General features: G+C 47.3%; 1 protein-coding gene across 2 annotated transcripts in view; it reads left to right on the forward strand.

Moving 5' to 3' along the window:
• Positions 1-48: 48 nt before the first annotated feature.
• Positions 49-16,507, forward strand: part of LOC310833850 (tRNA (32-2'-O)-methyltransferase regulator THADA-like) — a 60,649-nt gene continuing 44,190 nt past the window's right edge. The window contains exons 1-8 of one of the 2 annotated variants that reach the window (XM_083716819.1): positions 49-290; positions 2,785-2,959; positions 5,304-5,393; positions 8,488-8,515; positions 9,634-9,782; positions 12,319-12,441; positions 12,986-13,157; positions 15,051-15,193. In XM_083716819.1, the coding sequence (XP_083572945.1) occupies positions 64-290; positions 2,785-2,959; positions 5,304-5,393; positions 8,488-8,515; positions 9,634-9,782; positions 12,319-12,441; positions 12,986-13,157; positions 15,051-15,193 (1,107 nt within the window). In that variant the 5' untranslated portion in view covers positions 49-63. The remainder of the gene's footprint in view (positions 291-2,784; positions 2,960-5,303; positions 5,394-8,487; positions 8,516-9,633; positions 9,783-12,318; positions 12,442-12,985; positions 13,158-15,050; positions 15,194-16,507) is intronic. The other variant, XR_014558964.1, reaches the window with a different exon arrangement.

Here is a 16,507-nt window from a genome sequence, read left to right on the forward strand (position 1 = left end):
CGTGCGAGCGCTAGATGGCGCGGGAGAGCCCCCGACGTGGCTCCGCTCTGTACTGCGCGCTCTATGGCAGAAGCCTCTTCCTGCTTGCTCCATGCTGGAGTTTTTGCAGATGTGCCAAGGGGATTCCTGGGATCAGGCTTGGCTCTTCCCGGTCCTGCGAGGACCATGAGCGCAGAGCAGGAGCTGGAGAGCTGCCTGAGGCATTATAAGGCTTTGGGGCAGGAGGAAGGTGCCAGGAACACCTGCCAGGCTTTGCTGTTGGTCCTGGAGAAACTCAGGCAGTTTGCAGGGTAAGTAAGGCTGACGATGCACGTGGCTTTTTGCAGAATATTTGTGGGTGGTTGGGCGGGTGTGGGTGTCACGTATAAGCATAGCTGTCAACTTTTCCCTTTTCTTGCGAGGAATACTATTCGGAATAAGGGAATTTCCCTTAAAAAAGGGGAAAAGTTGACAGTTATGCATATAAGCTTTACGTATAAGCTAAACAAGCTATATCTTAGGTCCCAGCTCTCTAGCCCCCTCCAAAAAAAATGTAAAGGAAAGAAACACCTGGATGTACATTTTCAAAATTTAAGATAAAAAAACAAATAAAATAAAACCTACGTCCAGTGTTGTAAACAAAACCTGCCCTTCTTCCCTTATGGGGTATCCAAGAGCCCTTAAGTGGGTTCCCTATGGGTAGAAGAAAAGAACAGAGGCCAACCAGAGAATGGGACGCGGGTGGCGCTGTGAGTTAAACCACAAAGCCTAGGACTTGCTGATCAGAAGGTCGGCAGCGACAGGGTGAGCTCCCGTTGCTCAATCCCAGCTCCTGCCAACCTAGCAGTTCGAAAGCACATCAAGGTGCAAGTAGATAAATAGGTACCACTCTGGCGGGAAGGTTAACGGCGTTTCCGTGCGCTGCTCTTGTTTTCCAGAAGCGGCTTAGTCATGCTGGCCACATGAGCCGGAAGCTGTACGCCAGCTCCCTCGGCGAGATGAGCACTGCAACCCCAGAGTTGGCCACGACTGGACCACTTTGATGTGGTTTCGAGCTGCTAGGTTGGCAGGAGCAGGGACCAAGCAACAGGAGCTCACCCCGTCACAGGGATTCGAACCGCCGACCTTCTGATCAGCAAGTCCTAGGCTCTGTGGTTTAACCCACAGCGCCACCCGTGTCCCTATAACAAACTTAGTTGGTCTCTAAGGTGCTACTGGAAGGATTTTTTTTTTTTTACTATTAATGTACTTCTTAATTGTATTTCAGTTCAACAATTACTTTGATAAAATACATATTTTGTTATGTGCAAATGGCTTTAGATACCTATTAGGTCCATAAATTACCATATAGCATATATTCAAAACAAAAACCAGCAACAATTTGTTGGCAAAGGACAGCAGGACCCCATTTCCTTCTGTAGCTTAGGACCACATCAAACCTAAATGCGGCCCTGTGTGTCTGTGCATGCACGCAACAACAACAACAACAACAACAAGCATATTAAAAATGTTTTTATTTTATTATAAACAAAATAATTATTATATTTACTGAAAGGTCAAAAAGTACTGTACATAATTACATGTGCACTAAACATGGTGAGATGTAAATAAAAAAGAAGAAAAAAGAAACAGAACCCATGTAGAAAGGAAAATAAAGGGGGGGGACCCCTAAACTGTATACTGTACTGTACTTTACAAGGAACAAGCATATTACAAATGTTATCTACTGCCCTTTTGCAGTTGTTATGTCATTGTGTAACACTAATGTCTCACAATGAATGAAACTGATCTGTAGAAAACACAACTTGAAAAAAGAGACAACGCATGTGTTTTTGTAAACTAAGAAATATTTAATAAAAATATATTTTAAAAACATCATGACATCAAACCGTGTAAGAGTTTTAAAACTAGAAATGAGCTTTTTATCATTATTTATGCAGATAGTTGCATATACGTATCAGAGTGGTTAGCAGCAGTTGTATGCAAACCCATACAATAAAAACCATATAAGAATTATAAAATAGGCAATGAACTATTGTTTATCTATTGATTAGGATATGCAAATATCTATTTACCACTGCTGATGAGAAACGTATCAGAGCAGCTTGCAACGGTCTATACATAAAGCCATGGAATAAAAGTAAATAAATTGGAAACTGGTTAACTGCTATGAAAAGATGTCTTCTTTAGTTGCCTGCAGTTTTCAGCAGGCGTCTGAGAGCAGAAGGTGCTTGCTGAATCAATTGGCAGGGTGTTCCACAAGACTGGTTTGACGACACAAGTTCAGCTTGTGGCTGTTCAATGAGCCTCGCCAAATCGGAGAACGACCAGTAATAATGATTATTATTATTGATTTGAACTTTTTAGTTGCTTGTTAAACGAACAGGTCCCCAACTGACTTGCAACATACAGTGGTACCTCGGGTTAAGTACTTAATTCATTCCGGAGGTCCGTTCTTAACCTGAAACTGTTCTTAACCTGAAGCACCACTTTAGCTAGTGGGGCCTCCTGCTGCTGCCGTGCCACTGGAGCACGATTTCTGTTCTCATCCTGAAGCAAAGTTCTTAACCTGAAGCACTATTTCTGGGTTAGCAGAGTCTGTAACCTGAAGCATCTGTAACCTGAAGCGTATGTAACCCGAGGTACCACTGTATTTAAAAGCATATACACAGGTAGAAAATGTTTAGTCATAAGAACACATCACGCAAAGCGCACTTGTGTAAAATGCATGCCATTTATAAAGCTTGCGCGCACACACACACACAAACACAGCTGCTAATTATGCTGGTGTTTGATATTTTTCAGAGGTTCTGTGAAGAGATGTCGAGAGAAAAACCTGGAGGAGGCTTTTCAGCACTTGGTGCAAGCGAGCAAAGGACTGGCGGAACTGAGCCGTGAGGATTTTCTGCCGCTGCTCCGCTGCGTGCTCGCTTGTCAAATGGAGACGGCCAGCTCCAGTGCTTTCCATCGACTTGAGAAGGTGTGCTCATGCGCAAATCAAATTCATTGGCAGCACAACACATGGATGAATTGCGGAACCCCCTGTCATGAGAAGTTGGGATGGACTCCACGTTGAACAGCTTTAAAAGAAACACCAGAAGAGCTGGCTGGATCAGGCCAATGGCCTATTTAGTACAGAAGCACAAGAGCCCTTTCCCATCCGGTGCTTTACAGCAACTCGGATTATGTTTATTATGATTATTTTAGTCTCTTTATATTGCCCAGAGCCTAGTAGCCACTGATAGTCCTCTCCTCCAGGAATTTGCCCAGTCAGTCATTTTAAAAGCCATCCTTCTTGGTGTCTGTCGCTGCTTGCAGTGGGAGGGAGTTCCATAGTTTAACTATACGCTGCGTGAAAAAGTCCTTTGTTTTATCTGTCTTGAAACCTCCAGCATTCAGGTGCATTCAATGTCTCCTGAGTTCTAGTTTGAGAGAAGGAGAAATACTTTTCTTCTGTATACTTTCTCCATGCCGGGCATAATTTTATAAAATTCTATCATGTCACCTCTTGAAGTGATGGACATGAGGCAGGAGTTGATAATGCAGGTGAGCTGCGCACAGGTGGGCTCCATGCGAGCTGCTGGCCAGCCCTGTGGAGCCTCCTTTTATTGAGACAAACATGCAAACCAGGCAGATACATTTGGGGCTGTGACCTTTACACATCTTCTGGTCCTGAGATCGTGGGGTGGTACAAAGTTATTTTGGCACCTGTTTCCACCGCGTCATTTTCCCCTTACACAGTGTATGACGAAGGAGACAAAAGGTCTCAGAGACAAAGGTTACAGACAGGACACCGCCGACTACTGAGACCGCAAAAGGTTAGACAGAGGCAACGATGTTCAGACAGCCGTGGCTTTGTCCGTGAGGGGTGTGTGTGCTCCGCACCCCAAGGTCACGCATGCAAGCAAGCTGAGGCTGCCTGCGGGTGGGGAGTGTGTTCCCTCTGGACCCCACTCCCCACTCTGCCATCATCCCTACAACCTCTTTCTTGTGCTTTCTCGAAACTGAAAAGTTCTCCCCAAAACTGAAAAGCCCACTTAATGAAAAGGAATTGTGGCGGGTGAACCATGGAGGAAATGGCTGAGAAGGGCTAATAGTTGCAGTGTCTACTATATATGCTGTATGCTCTGGGAATATTGGCAATAAACCTCTGGATACCAGATATTGTTGTGAAATAGTAGGAGATCCCTGTGGCATTGGTGTTCCGCTTCTGGGCTTCCCATAGGCATTGGTTTGGCCACTTTAGGAAACGGGATCCTGGAATTGATCGACCAAGGCTAGCCAGTAGGGAGCTTGCCAGATGTTGGACTCCCAACTCCCATCAGCCTCAGCCAGCGCCATCAAGGATGATTGGGGTTGTAGTCTCTTGCATTGACTACCCTTGAGATAGGCCTTTGATTTGATCTATCGGTACTCCTGTGCTCTTAGGTGGTTTGTTGTTGTTTAGTCCTTTAGTCGTGTCCGACTCTTCATGACCCCATGGACCAGAGCACGCCAGGCACTCCTGTCTTCCACTGCCTCCTGCAGTTTGGTCAAACTCATGCTGGTAGTTTCGAGAACACTGTCCAACCATCTCGTCCTCTGTCGTCCCCTTCTCCTTGTGCCCTCCATCTTTCCCAACATCAGGGTCTTTTCCAGGGAGTCTTTTCTTCTCATGAGGTGGCCAAAGTCTTGGAGCCTCAGCTTCAGGATCTGTCCTTCCAGTGAGCACTCGGAGCTGATTTCCTTCAGAATGGATAGGTTTGATCTTCTTGCAGTCCATGGGACTCTCAAGAGTCTCCTCCAGCACCATAATTCAAAAGCATCCATTCTTTGGCGATCAGCCTTCTTTATGGTCAAGTTTGTTAGAAAGCCCCTATTACCCCGCAGAGAGCGTCTCTGCGGGTTGCGAACGTGCCTCCCGCACGGATCATGTTCGCAACCTGAGCGTCCACTGTATAGGTCGTTTTCTTGCTTTCAACCAGCCATTGGATAGCGGACCCAGATGTGCCTCTTGCCCTGCTCTCTTAAAATGGCCAACGAAGCGTCTAGGAACCTGGCAACCCTAGTTGATGGAGGGGGAGAGAGGACGAGATAATGACCCTTGACTTCAAAGAAGCAGAAATGTCCGAAGACATTCCTCTCCCAGAGCTACAATTCCTCTTCCCATGGAACTCTGGGAATTGTAGTTCTTTGAAGGGAACAGGTTTTTTTTATAGCAACTCTGTGCACTCGGAACAAACTACAGCTCCCCTAATTTCTTCTCATGGCTGTTTAAAGTGGTATTGTAGTGGGTGTGAATGTGGCTGTAATATGTCCAGGATTGATTCCCTCTTCTCCCTTAGATTGTTGCAAAACTCTCGGAAGGGAACAATGGATCCTTGGTCACGGAGCAGCTGAATAGGTGCATGGCCAGCCTGGCTGAAGACGAGGAGGTGAGAGAAAGTTTTGTTTCACCCTCTTGAAAATATCGCATTGTTTACTTCATCATCATCACCATTTATCATTTATACCCCACCCATCTGGCTGGGTTTCCCCAGCCACTGTGGGCAGCTTCCAACAGGATATTAAAAACGCAATAAAACATCAAACATTAAAAACTTCCCTAAACAGGGCTGCCTTCAGATGTCTTCTAAAAGTCAGATAGTTGTTTATTTCCTTGACAACTGATGGAAGCATGTTCCACAGGGCGGGCACCACTACCGAGAAGCCCATCTGTCTGGTTCCCTGTAACCTCACTTCTTGCAGGGAGGGAACCGTCAGAAGGCCCTTGGTGCTGGACCTCAGGCTGAACGATGCAGGTGGAGATGCTCCTTCAGGTATACTGGACCGAGGCCGTTTAGGGCTTTAAAGGTCAGCACCAAAATTGTGCTCGGAAACATACCGGGAGCCAATGCAGGTCTTTCAGGACCAGTGCTATGTGGTCTTGGCAGCCACTCCCAGTCACCAGTCTAGCTGCCGCATTCTGGATTAGTTGTAGTTTCCAGGTCACCTTCAAAGGTAGCCCCACCACATGCCATTCAAGAAAGAATGCCAACAAGGGAAGATCAGCCTGTCTCCAACTACATTGGTACCTTGGGTTACATATGCTTCAGGTTACAGACTCCGCTAACTCAGAAATATTACCTCGGGTTAAGAAGTTTGCTTCAGGATGAGAACAGAAATCATGCTCCGGCGGCACGGCAGCAGCAGGAGGCCCCATTAGCTAAAGTGGTGCTTCAGGTTAAGAACAGACCTCCAGAACGAATTAAGTTCTTAACCCACGGTACAGGCTTCCCCAGTCTGGTGCCCTCAAGTTGCAAGACTGCAGCACCCATCAGTCCCAGCTAGCATGACCAGTGGTCCAGGATGGAGTTCTCCCATCACTTGTTTGGGCAGGGCCTTATTTCCTGAACAGGACATCTGCTTTGCATGCAGCTGGTCCAAGTTTTGATCCCTGGCATCTCCAGGTAAAGGCTGGGTGAGAATCCTGGAGAGCTGCTTCCCATCAGCTTAGACAACATCTTCTTCTTCTTTGGCTGTCACTCGTAGTCAAGTAAGATTGTCTTCCATGAACACAGTCTTAACACTGACTGTGGAGGCCAATTCTGGATCCACACATCCTTCCACAGTGGGGACATTGGTTTCTGAGTGGGAGCACGTTTCTCCCTTGCGTCCTGAGTTCAAGTGTCTTCAAAGGCCATGACACCTTTGGTAAAGGCTGTTCTCCAACTGGAGTGCTCGCAGGCCAGTGTTTCCCAGTTGTCGGTGTTTATACTCCTTTTTTTTTTAGATTTGCCTTAGAAAGTCTTTAAGCCTCTTTTATTGACCTCCAGCATTATGCTTTCCATTGTTAAGTTCGGAATACAGTACAGTGGTACCTTGGGTTACATACGCTTCAGGGAGCCAGTTGGGAGGTTTAATATGCTTCAGGGAGCCAGTGTGGTGTAGTGGTTAAGAGCGGTAGTCTTGTAATCTGGTGAACCGGGTTCATATCTCCGCTCCTCCACATGTAGCTGCTGGGCGACCTTGGGCCAGTCACACTTCTCTGAAGTCTCTCAGCCCCACTCACCTCACAGAGTGTTTGTTGTGGGGGAGGAAGGGAAAGAAGAATGTTGGCCGCTTTGAGACTCCTTAGGGTAGTGATAAAGTGGGATATCAAATCCAACTCTTCTTCTTCTACATACGCTTCAGGTTACAGACTCCGCTAACCCAGAAATATTATCTTGGGTTAAGAACTTTGCTTCAGGATGAGAAGAGAAATAGTGCAGCGGTGACAGCGGGAGGCCCCATTAGCTAAAGTGGTGCTTCAGGTTAAGAACAGTTTCAGGTTAAGAACGGACCTCCGGAACAAATTAAGTACTTAACCCAAGTGTCAGCTAGCCAGCTGCATGTGTTGCTGCACTTAGCAGAGAAACACTCCCGCCAGCCAGCCATAAATTCCTTTCTTTATTTCCTTCTGACAAGATTACATGCAGAATAAACAAAGCGACCCGTCTCTCATGACGTGTTGCTCTAACTACTGTATTTTTCGTTCTATAGGATGCACATTTTCCCCTCCAAAAATTAAGGGGAAATGTGTGTGTGTCCTATAGAGCGAATGCATGCTGCGCCGCTAAGCCCAAAGCCAGAACAGGAAGACGGAGCACTGCGGAGCCCTCCGTCTCGCTGCTCTAGCTTGGGGATGGCTGCGCGCACAGCCTCTCCAGGGCAGTGGGGTGCCTTTCCCCGCTGTCCTGCAGAAGCTAGAAGGCTGTTCCCAAGCCAGAACAGCGAGACGGAGGGCTCCGTCTTGCTGCTCTAGCTTGGGGACGGCTCCATGCAAAGCCTCTTCAGGACAGTGGGGCACTGCACTCCAAAGGCTTCAGGGATCTTTGAGGCTGGCGGTGGGGGGAAGCAGCGCTTCCCCCCCCCCCCGCCAGCCCCACAAGCTCTGGTGAATGTACCTTGAACGCACCTTGTTTTAGAGGGGGAGAACAAGAAATTTCCCCCCCCCCCCCGTTCTCCCCCTCCTATGGTCCTGTGCGTCCTATGGTCCGGTGCGTCCAATGGAGCGAAAAATACGGTACTTTCTCTTTTCCCTCTCCCTTGAGACCAACAGTGCCAACGGCTCAGCCCCTTCCGTTTTCCCCTGTGACGTGGATCCCCCTCTCTCTGAAGCACCCCTTCCTCCCCAGACTCACTATCCTCTTCTCTGTCTTCTGAGGAGGACTCAGTACTGAGCAGTGGAGATTGTTCCCTGTATCCTCTAATTCTTTCCTCCCTCGCTGCCTGCAGTTCCCTGACACCAAGGTACCACTGTAGTTTCTTTGGAAGACGATAATTGGGCGTCCGCACAACATGACCAGTCCAACGAAGCTGATGTTGAAGAATCATTGCTTTGACACTGGTGATCTTAGCTTCTTCCAAGTACGTTGGCATTAGTTCACCTGTCTTCCCAGGTGATGTGTAAAATTTTTAGACAATATAAAGCTAGGTGGACCAGTGTTCTGACTTGGTGTAAGGCAACTTCCTATGTTTTTGTGTAACATGCTTCTTTCCTTCTTTCAGGCAATGCCTCCTGGATCTCTTCAGACAGGTTAGTTTCCAAACTCCACCTACCCTGGGCTCACTGCCCTGTTTTTTTTGTACCAGAGGGACACAACCAGCTAGGGCATTTTGTCCCTGAAGTGCTCAATTTGCATGTGCCGGAAGCAATTCAACGGTCATGCCGGGATGTGGTACAGTCCCCCGCTCAGACTCGAGGACCGTACCACATTGTCTTATGTACAGTTTAAATTGGATGAATGAACAGAGCAATATAATTCAATGCACATTTATGCTTCTCAGTACCAAGCTTCCACAGCACATCTGGTTGGTGTCAGGTTTTGGGGGCTCAGCTTCCTCCCCCCCTTGGCCATAAATAAGCAGTGCAACGAGAAAGTAGTCTCTTACCAGTAATAGAAGTGTTTAATGAACGCAGCAAAAGAACAAGCAACCCTTCTCAGAGTGCAGGTGCTCCCAGTTAAGGTTCCGCTCACTTCCCTCTAGTCACTTCCGCCCTCTCGTCTCCTAGCCCCCTTATCCCTCAACCATTGAGCCTTTTGCAAATTCACCTTATCTTATCTCCTAGTCTTGAGAAGCTGCACATCTTCCAGTGAAAGAGAGTCAGCTTCTTGTTGTTGTTGTTGTTGTTGTTGCTGTTCTTGCTGTTCACCTCCCTTGTATGGGAAAGTGTGCCTTGGTTTTGGAACGCTTTGATTTTGGAACAGACTTCCGGAATGGATTAAGTTTGAGAACCAAGGTACCACTGTATCTGGAGACTCCTAGAGCAATCATAACCACAGGAAGCAGAATAATTTAGGCCAATATTTCTTAGGCAATTGTTAAGTCTTTGCCCCCAGCACACTCCTTTTTGTAGATTTCCTCTGGATTAATTTCGCCGGGTTTAATTACCACCCCATTAATTTCTGATGGTTGAGCCCCGGCTGAACCGGGGCAAGGGACTTGCACACATGTATCCCCAGCTGAGCCCCAGCTCAGCTGAGAAAGTCCAAGATCCACCAAACCCAAACTCTTTCATCCCGGCGTATCTTGGGCATGCTTGTGCCATTAACGTCTGCAAGTATGAAATTCCTTTAATTCAGGGGGGGCACATTTTAAATGGATTCTTCTAAACACCCAACGAAGCCATAGCAATGGTTCCTTACTCCGCAGTGTGCATGTTTGTCGAGGGGAGTGTGCCAGGACGATGCTACTGGAGGAGCAACCTGGTGCATCTCCTGAGATGCATCGCTGCCACGTTTGATGTGATCACGCAGGACCAGGTAGCTGGGAATGAGGAGTGGCATTATGTCACCGTGAAGGTAAGGAATGGGGCTTCTCCCCAGTGCTTTAAGCTGTCATCCTATATGTCAGGGTTTGGACTACAAATCCCATCATCCCTGACCGCTGGTCCTGCTAGACGGGGATGATGGGAGTTGTAGTCTGACAACAGCTGGAGAACCAAGTTTGCATTTCTTAGTGCAGAAAGTATTGATCTGATGAGTAGAGATCTTTCCTATTCTAATTAATTCAAGAGGGGTCTGGAGGCTTCTCTGTGTGAAAGGAACAAGCAGAAGGTTTGTGATGTTTGGCTTATTCCTTCAAAGAAGCTGAGTACTGCTGGCTTAAACTGGTTCCGTTATCTCTTCTGTTAAGGTCATGCTGGCTATAAAAGTAAGGCCAGAAGGAGCCTCGGTTTCACGCTTTTCCATCTCTTTTTCCTTCTGGTGTAGTGTTCTGTACATTGTCTGCTTAGCATTGAGGTTTAGACTTATTGTAAGTTATTACAATTTTAAGTTAAGTCTGCTGCAGTGCCGACCCTGAATGTATTGGATTTGTGACCATTACTATATGCTCATTTGCCTTCAGTAGCAGTAAAGCTCTGTTGGATGAAATACAATTGCCTCTGGTCTATTGTTTGGGAATCCTGCAATGTGTTTAAGTTGTTACTCCGCTAACTATACATTGGAATCTGCTCTGGATCAATACTGAGTAGAATTCCATGACAGGGAAACTCTGCTATACAGTGGTGCCTCGCAAGACGAAATTAATCCGTTCCGTGAGGCTCTTCATATAGCGTTTTTTTTGTCTTGCGAAGCAAGCCCATTGACAGCTTAGCAGATTAGCGCTATTAGCGGTTTAGCGGCTTTTAGCGGATCAGCTGATAAGTGGCTTGCTTAGCAGCTTAGGAAAAGGGGGGGGAAGGGGGGGGAACCCGCAGGAACTCGCAAGACATTTCGTCTTGCGAAGCAAGCCCCTAGGGAAATTCGTTTTGCGAAGCGCCTCCAAAACGGAAAACCCTTTCATCTAGCGGGTTTTCCGTCTTGCGAGGCGTTCGTCTTGCGGGGCACCAGTGTACAGTGGTACCTTGGGTTACATACACTTCAGGTTACATATGCTTCAGGTTACAGACTCTACTAACCCAGAAATAGTACCTTGGGTTAAGAACCTTGCTTCTGGATGAGAACAGAAATTGTGCTCTGGCGGCGCGGCAGCAGCAGGAGGCCCCATTAGCTAAAGTGGTGCTTCAGGTTAAGAACAGTTTCAGGTTTAGAACAGGCCTCCGGAACGAATTAAGTACTTAACCCGAGGTACCACTGCATAGTGCATACGAAGCCTAATTCTGCTCACTGTGGCATCTCCTGCTAATTCAGTGTGTTCATATGATGGGAAAAGGTACAGTGAGGGGGGGGGAGTATTTGATCCCCTGCTAAATTTGCCCGTTTGCCTTCTGATGAAGAAATGACCAGCCCATAATTTTAATGGTAGGTTTATCGTAGCTGGAGAGACAGAATAACAGACAGGAAAACCCCCCAGCAACCCAGAAGACCAAAGTCAGAGATTGGTGTGCATTATAATGAGTGAAAGAAGTATTTGATCCCCTATCGACCAGCCAGATGTCAGGCTACCTGGTATCTTCACTGTACGTAACGAGCTGAGATTAGAAGCACCTGCTGTAAGGGAGAGGTCTTACCTGTAATCCCAAGCTCGTTACAGTACCTGTACAAAAGTCACCTGTCAACAGAAGCAATCAATCCAGCAGATGCCAAAGTAGCCACCATGACCAAGACCCAAAGAGCTGTCCAGGGATGTCAGGGACAAGATTGTAGACCTGCACAAGGCTGGACTAGGCTACAAAACTATTGCCAAGCAGCTTGGTGAGAAGGTGACAGCAGTTGGTGCAATAATTCGCAAATTTAGCAGGGGATCAAATACTTCCCCCCGCTCACTGTATCATGGTTGGAATTTTTACAGCCATGAGCACTCACCCAGGGCCTTCAAGCACCAGACCTCCCACCCTCCTCCATCAACGCAATACAACGCAAACCCTATCAGAGCGTAGATGACAGAGCATATGACAGGTGACAGCTCTAGCGGACTTGGGCAAGCGAACCAAATGAAACATGAAAGGGGCAGAAAAACCAAAAAAATTAAAACTCGGAAAATCTGATTCTTTGGGCACGGGAAACTTTTTCCAGCCAGGTTCCTCTGCAAACCTGTGCAGCCACGTTGCGAAAGAAGATCCAAGTCGATCTAAGCAGGGCTTGCTGTTTCTTTCAGCAGTGACAGCAAACCCTGCTTGCCTGTGAATATTCAGGAGAACGCTTTCAAGGCTCCTGATTCTGCCTTGGCAGTCACTTATGACGTCGTGTGTTGGGCAGGTGGTGGAGGTTTTGGTGGGGAAACAAGCTCCCATGCCAAATTAGGGCCCGGGTGCACAATCTTTTGCATCCTGTTACCTGGGTTCCAAGCCCCATTGAGCGCAGCAGGGCTGACTTCAGAGTCCAATATGGATTGTATTGAACAGAAGCAAACGAGCCATCTTGATACGCTTTGTGCTCTCTGTTCCCTCTCTAGGTGTGCCTGCAGCTTTTCAAGTGGATGCCGGAAGAGATTTTGCCCCTTGCGTGGGAAGGAACCGAGAACAGCAAAACCCTTCAAAGGATTTTGAGCTCTCTGCTGAAAAGCATTGTGGGAAAGGTACCTGTTTATGAACCGGTCTGGCTTGTAGTCCTGTGCGGTCTCCTTTTTAAAAAACCAAAACCAAAATAAAACGTTGTTGTTACCTGCCTTTCACACGCAGGTTGCAGGGTGGGTTAAAGGTAAAGGTAAAGGGACCCCTGACCATTAGGTCCAGTCGTGACCAACTCTGGGGTTGCGGTGCTCATCTCGCTTTATTGGCTGAGGGAACCAGCGTACAGCTTCCGGGTCATGTGGCCAGCATGACAAAGCCGCTTCTGGCGAACCAGAGCAGTGCATGGAAACGCCGTTTACCTTCCCGCCAGAGTGGTACCTATTTATGTACTTGCCCTTTGACGTGCTTTCGAACTGCTAGGTTGGCAGGAGCAGGGACCGGGCAACGGGAGCTCACCCCGTCGCGGGGATTCGAACCTCTGACCTTCTGATCGGCAAGTCCTAGTCTCTGTGGTTTAACCCACAGCGCCACCAGCGTTTCCGTGCTAGATAAATTGTGAGCTTTGGTCCAAGAAACCATTCTTGTTCACGGGGTTTACCTTCGCCATAGGAAACCTGCAAGGACACTCGGCTGCTGGCTGCTACTGCTGTGAGCATGCTGGTCAACACAGCGCCAGAGCACCAGAGAGGAGCCATGGCTGTCCTGGGTCTCTATCAACTTCTGGACCTCAGTGGTTGCTCCGTTGCGCAGAGACAAGATGCTAAAGCAGCCAGCCACCAAGGTGCGTTCAGACGTCATTTTCCTTGCTGCACAAATCGCTCTGTGTTTCAACTTGTGTGCCTGCGAGCTTGTCTCGATCTGTTTGACTGCAAATGAATCTCCCAAGTGTCCTGTGTCTGTAAATAAAATGCGTTTAGCACTCGTTTCTGCGTTTGCTTCCAGAAAAAAAGAAATGTTTGCAATGAATGCAGAAAGGAGCAGTAAATGTGTGTCATATTCCACTAAGTGGCAGAGGAGGAGGAATGGCGGAGACCACCTCCCCATCCTGACCCTTCCTGGGAGGGGGAAGAGGAAGATAGTACATTGGTACCTCCGGTTACAGATGCTTCAGGTTACATACGCTTCAGGTTACAGACTCCACTAACCCAGAAATAGTATCTCGGGTTCAGAACTTTGCTTCAGGATGAGAACAGAAATCGCGCGGCGGGAGGCCCTATTAGCTAAAGTGGTACCTCACGTTAAGAACAGTTTCAGGTTAAGAACGGACCTCCAGAACAAATTAAGTTCTTAACCCGAGGTACCACTGTATGGATTTACAACGGGTTCGAGGGAGGTCACAGCTCAGAGGCAGATGAGGGGGAAATCTGGGAAATCATGGGCGAGCCGGAACAAGACCCGACTGACACCTTGTCATTAGAAAGCATTCCAGACTCTTCATCTCCCAGAACCCAGCGAGCCTTAAAAGTAGGACAGCAAAGAGCTCAAAGACAGAGGGCAGGTAGCAGCACCCGTAGAGGAGATGAATGAGGAAGTGGGAGAGACGGGGGTGGAGATTCACTCAGGACAGCGCCATTATCCAAGAGGCTGGGTTCTATAGCCTCTCTCTGTAATATTGAAATATAAAAGGATGGTAAGAAACTTCCCCTTGTCTTTATACTTTCCCTGGGCAACCAGCCGGGAGCCGCTGACAGCATCCTGACACTCTGTTTCTGAAAGTGCCTTTCACATCGGTTACTTAGGGGGATGTCAGGGGAACAGAATAGCCTGCCTTGTGAATGTAGCCTTGGTCAATTCAGCTTGTTAATGGCGCAGGAACCCAGCACAGATAATGCTGGGGAGAGAGACTTTGTGCTGGACACCAGGCAATGGCTTTTTCCACCTTTCTTGCCCCAGCCCTAGAAGCCTGTGCTAGACCATGACTCTAGAAACAGCAGAAGCAGCTTGGAAAAGAGGAGTTAAGGGATATTTTGTGTGTGTGTGTGTGTGTACCGTATTTTTCGCTCTATAAGACACACCAGACCACAAGACGAACCTAGTTTTTGGAAGAGGAAAACAAGAAAAAAAATATTCTGAATCTCAGAAGCCAGAACAGCAAGAGGGATCACTGCACAGTGAAAGCAGCAATCCCTCTCACTGTTCTGCCTTCTGGGATAGCTGCGCAGCCTGCATTCGCTCCATAAGATGCACACACATTTCCCCTTACTTTTTAGGAGGGAAAAAGTGAGTCTTATAGGGCAAAAAAAACGGTGTGTGTGTGTGTGTGTGTGTGTGAGCTTGTATTGTGTTATTTCATGTGCTACGACTTGCTGCTATTTTTATTGATTATAGTTTAGAAAGTAGCGTAATTGTTAAGAGTGTGTTTCTGTTTAATTTGCTGATATTTGATTCTATTTTGTACTATTATATTCTGGTGGATTATTGAATATTACTTTTTTGATATAAGCCGTTTATTTTAAAGTTATGCTTTTTATTACAACCTTTTTGTCGTGGGTCAGATGGTTCTGAGGTGTGTAACCTTTCTCGGTTCCTTCAGCTTGTAAAACGCCTTGTGTATACAGAAGGGCGGTGTGCAAATTAGAAGTGAAATGAGATGGAAATGCCGCTCTGTGAATCTGAGCCAACATGAGGACAGATTCCTTTGTCTGACTCTGGAGAAATTTCTTTCTGTGACCAGGAGAATGCTGGTTTGGCACGCTCCGTGTGCCCCGACCTCCTTGGAGCCCAGATGGACTGGAGAGGGTGGTACTCACCCGGGGCTTGTTAGCCTGTTGCAGGAAGGAGATCCTGAGCTGTCGTCTGGATGATACCACGCAAGAGGTAGGCTTGAGGAAAGAACTTCTGCTCTTCCATAAACCCAGAGGCAAAATTTGGTAAGCGTCAGGTGCTCGGGGCAAGGGTGGTCCGTCTTGGGAGAGTTAAGGCCAGCAACCTCTGCAGTGGCAAGGAAAGGTCTAGGGCAGGGAGGCCAGCGTTTGAATCCCCACTCGGCCATGAAACTCACAGTGTGGAGGATTAGTCACTGCCTCTTTCTTTTTAGGGACACGGGTGGCACTGTGGGTTAAACCACAGAGCCTAGGACTTGCTGATCAGAAAGTCGGCGGTTCGAATCCCCGCGACGGGGTGAGCTCCCGTTGCTCTATCCCAGCTCCTGCCAATCTAGCAGTTCGAAAGCATGTCAAAGTGCAAGTAGATAAATAGGTACCACTCCGGCGGGAAGGTAAACAGCGTTTCCTTGCTCTGTTCTGGTTCACCAGAAGTGGATTAGTCATGCCGGCCGCATGACCTGGAAGCTGTACGCCGGCTCCCTCGGCCAATAAAGCGAGATGAGCGCCGCAACCCCAGAGTCAGTCACGACTGGGCCTAATGGTCAGGGGTCCCTTTACTTTTACCTTTACCTTTCTTTTTTATGTAATAATTTTTATTAATTTTCAATTACCATCCAATAATAGCCTCATTATAACAATACCAAATTATAATAAAATTACTAATACCAATCATTCAAATACTGAATTGTATAATTTAGGTGGCCTTCTGCGTGCTAGAATTGATGGTTTGATTCCCCCCCCCCCCCCTTTTATTTCTGCGTTCCAAAATCTTAACTAATTTCAGTTACATTCCGTGTAAAATAATGATCCCTTATACAACAACTGCAATATTAATAACGTCTATTTGTGTTGACACATTAAATGATTTCTAAAACGACAAGTGAGGCACTCAAACTATATCCTTGTTCTTCCTGTGTGTGGTGTTTCTGTCCTTGTAAAATATTATGTCTATCTTTTCCCGGTTGTTGCTGTTCTCCTTCATGCCTTGGGTGGAGCTGATATCCCATTGCTGTTTCAGAAATTTCTCCATCCCTCCGTCCCGTGCTTCGTTGTTTTGCAACTTTAACAACAGCTGCAAAAATCACTCTGTCCATAAAGAACCTGTTTTCACCATTTTCCCTCACAGCCTGGGAAGAAGAGTGCTCTGTCACTGCCTCTTAGCCTAGCCTACCTCTCAGGGTTGTTGTGAGGATGAGAGGGAGAACTGTGTGGATGCCACTTTGCAGGAACCGTGTGGGGTTTAAATGTAACAATACAGCGTTACCTCGGGTTACATACACTTCAGGTTACATACGCTTCAGGTTAC

The sequence above is a fragment of the Podarcis gaigeae genome, assembly GCF_964106915.1.
Source record: "Podarcis gaigeae genome assembly, chromosome: 16".
In the NCBI taxonomy this organism is placed as follows: domain Eukaryota; kingdom Metazoa; phylum Chordata; class Lepidosauria; order Squamata; family Lacertidae; genus Podarcis; species Podarcis gaigeae.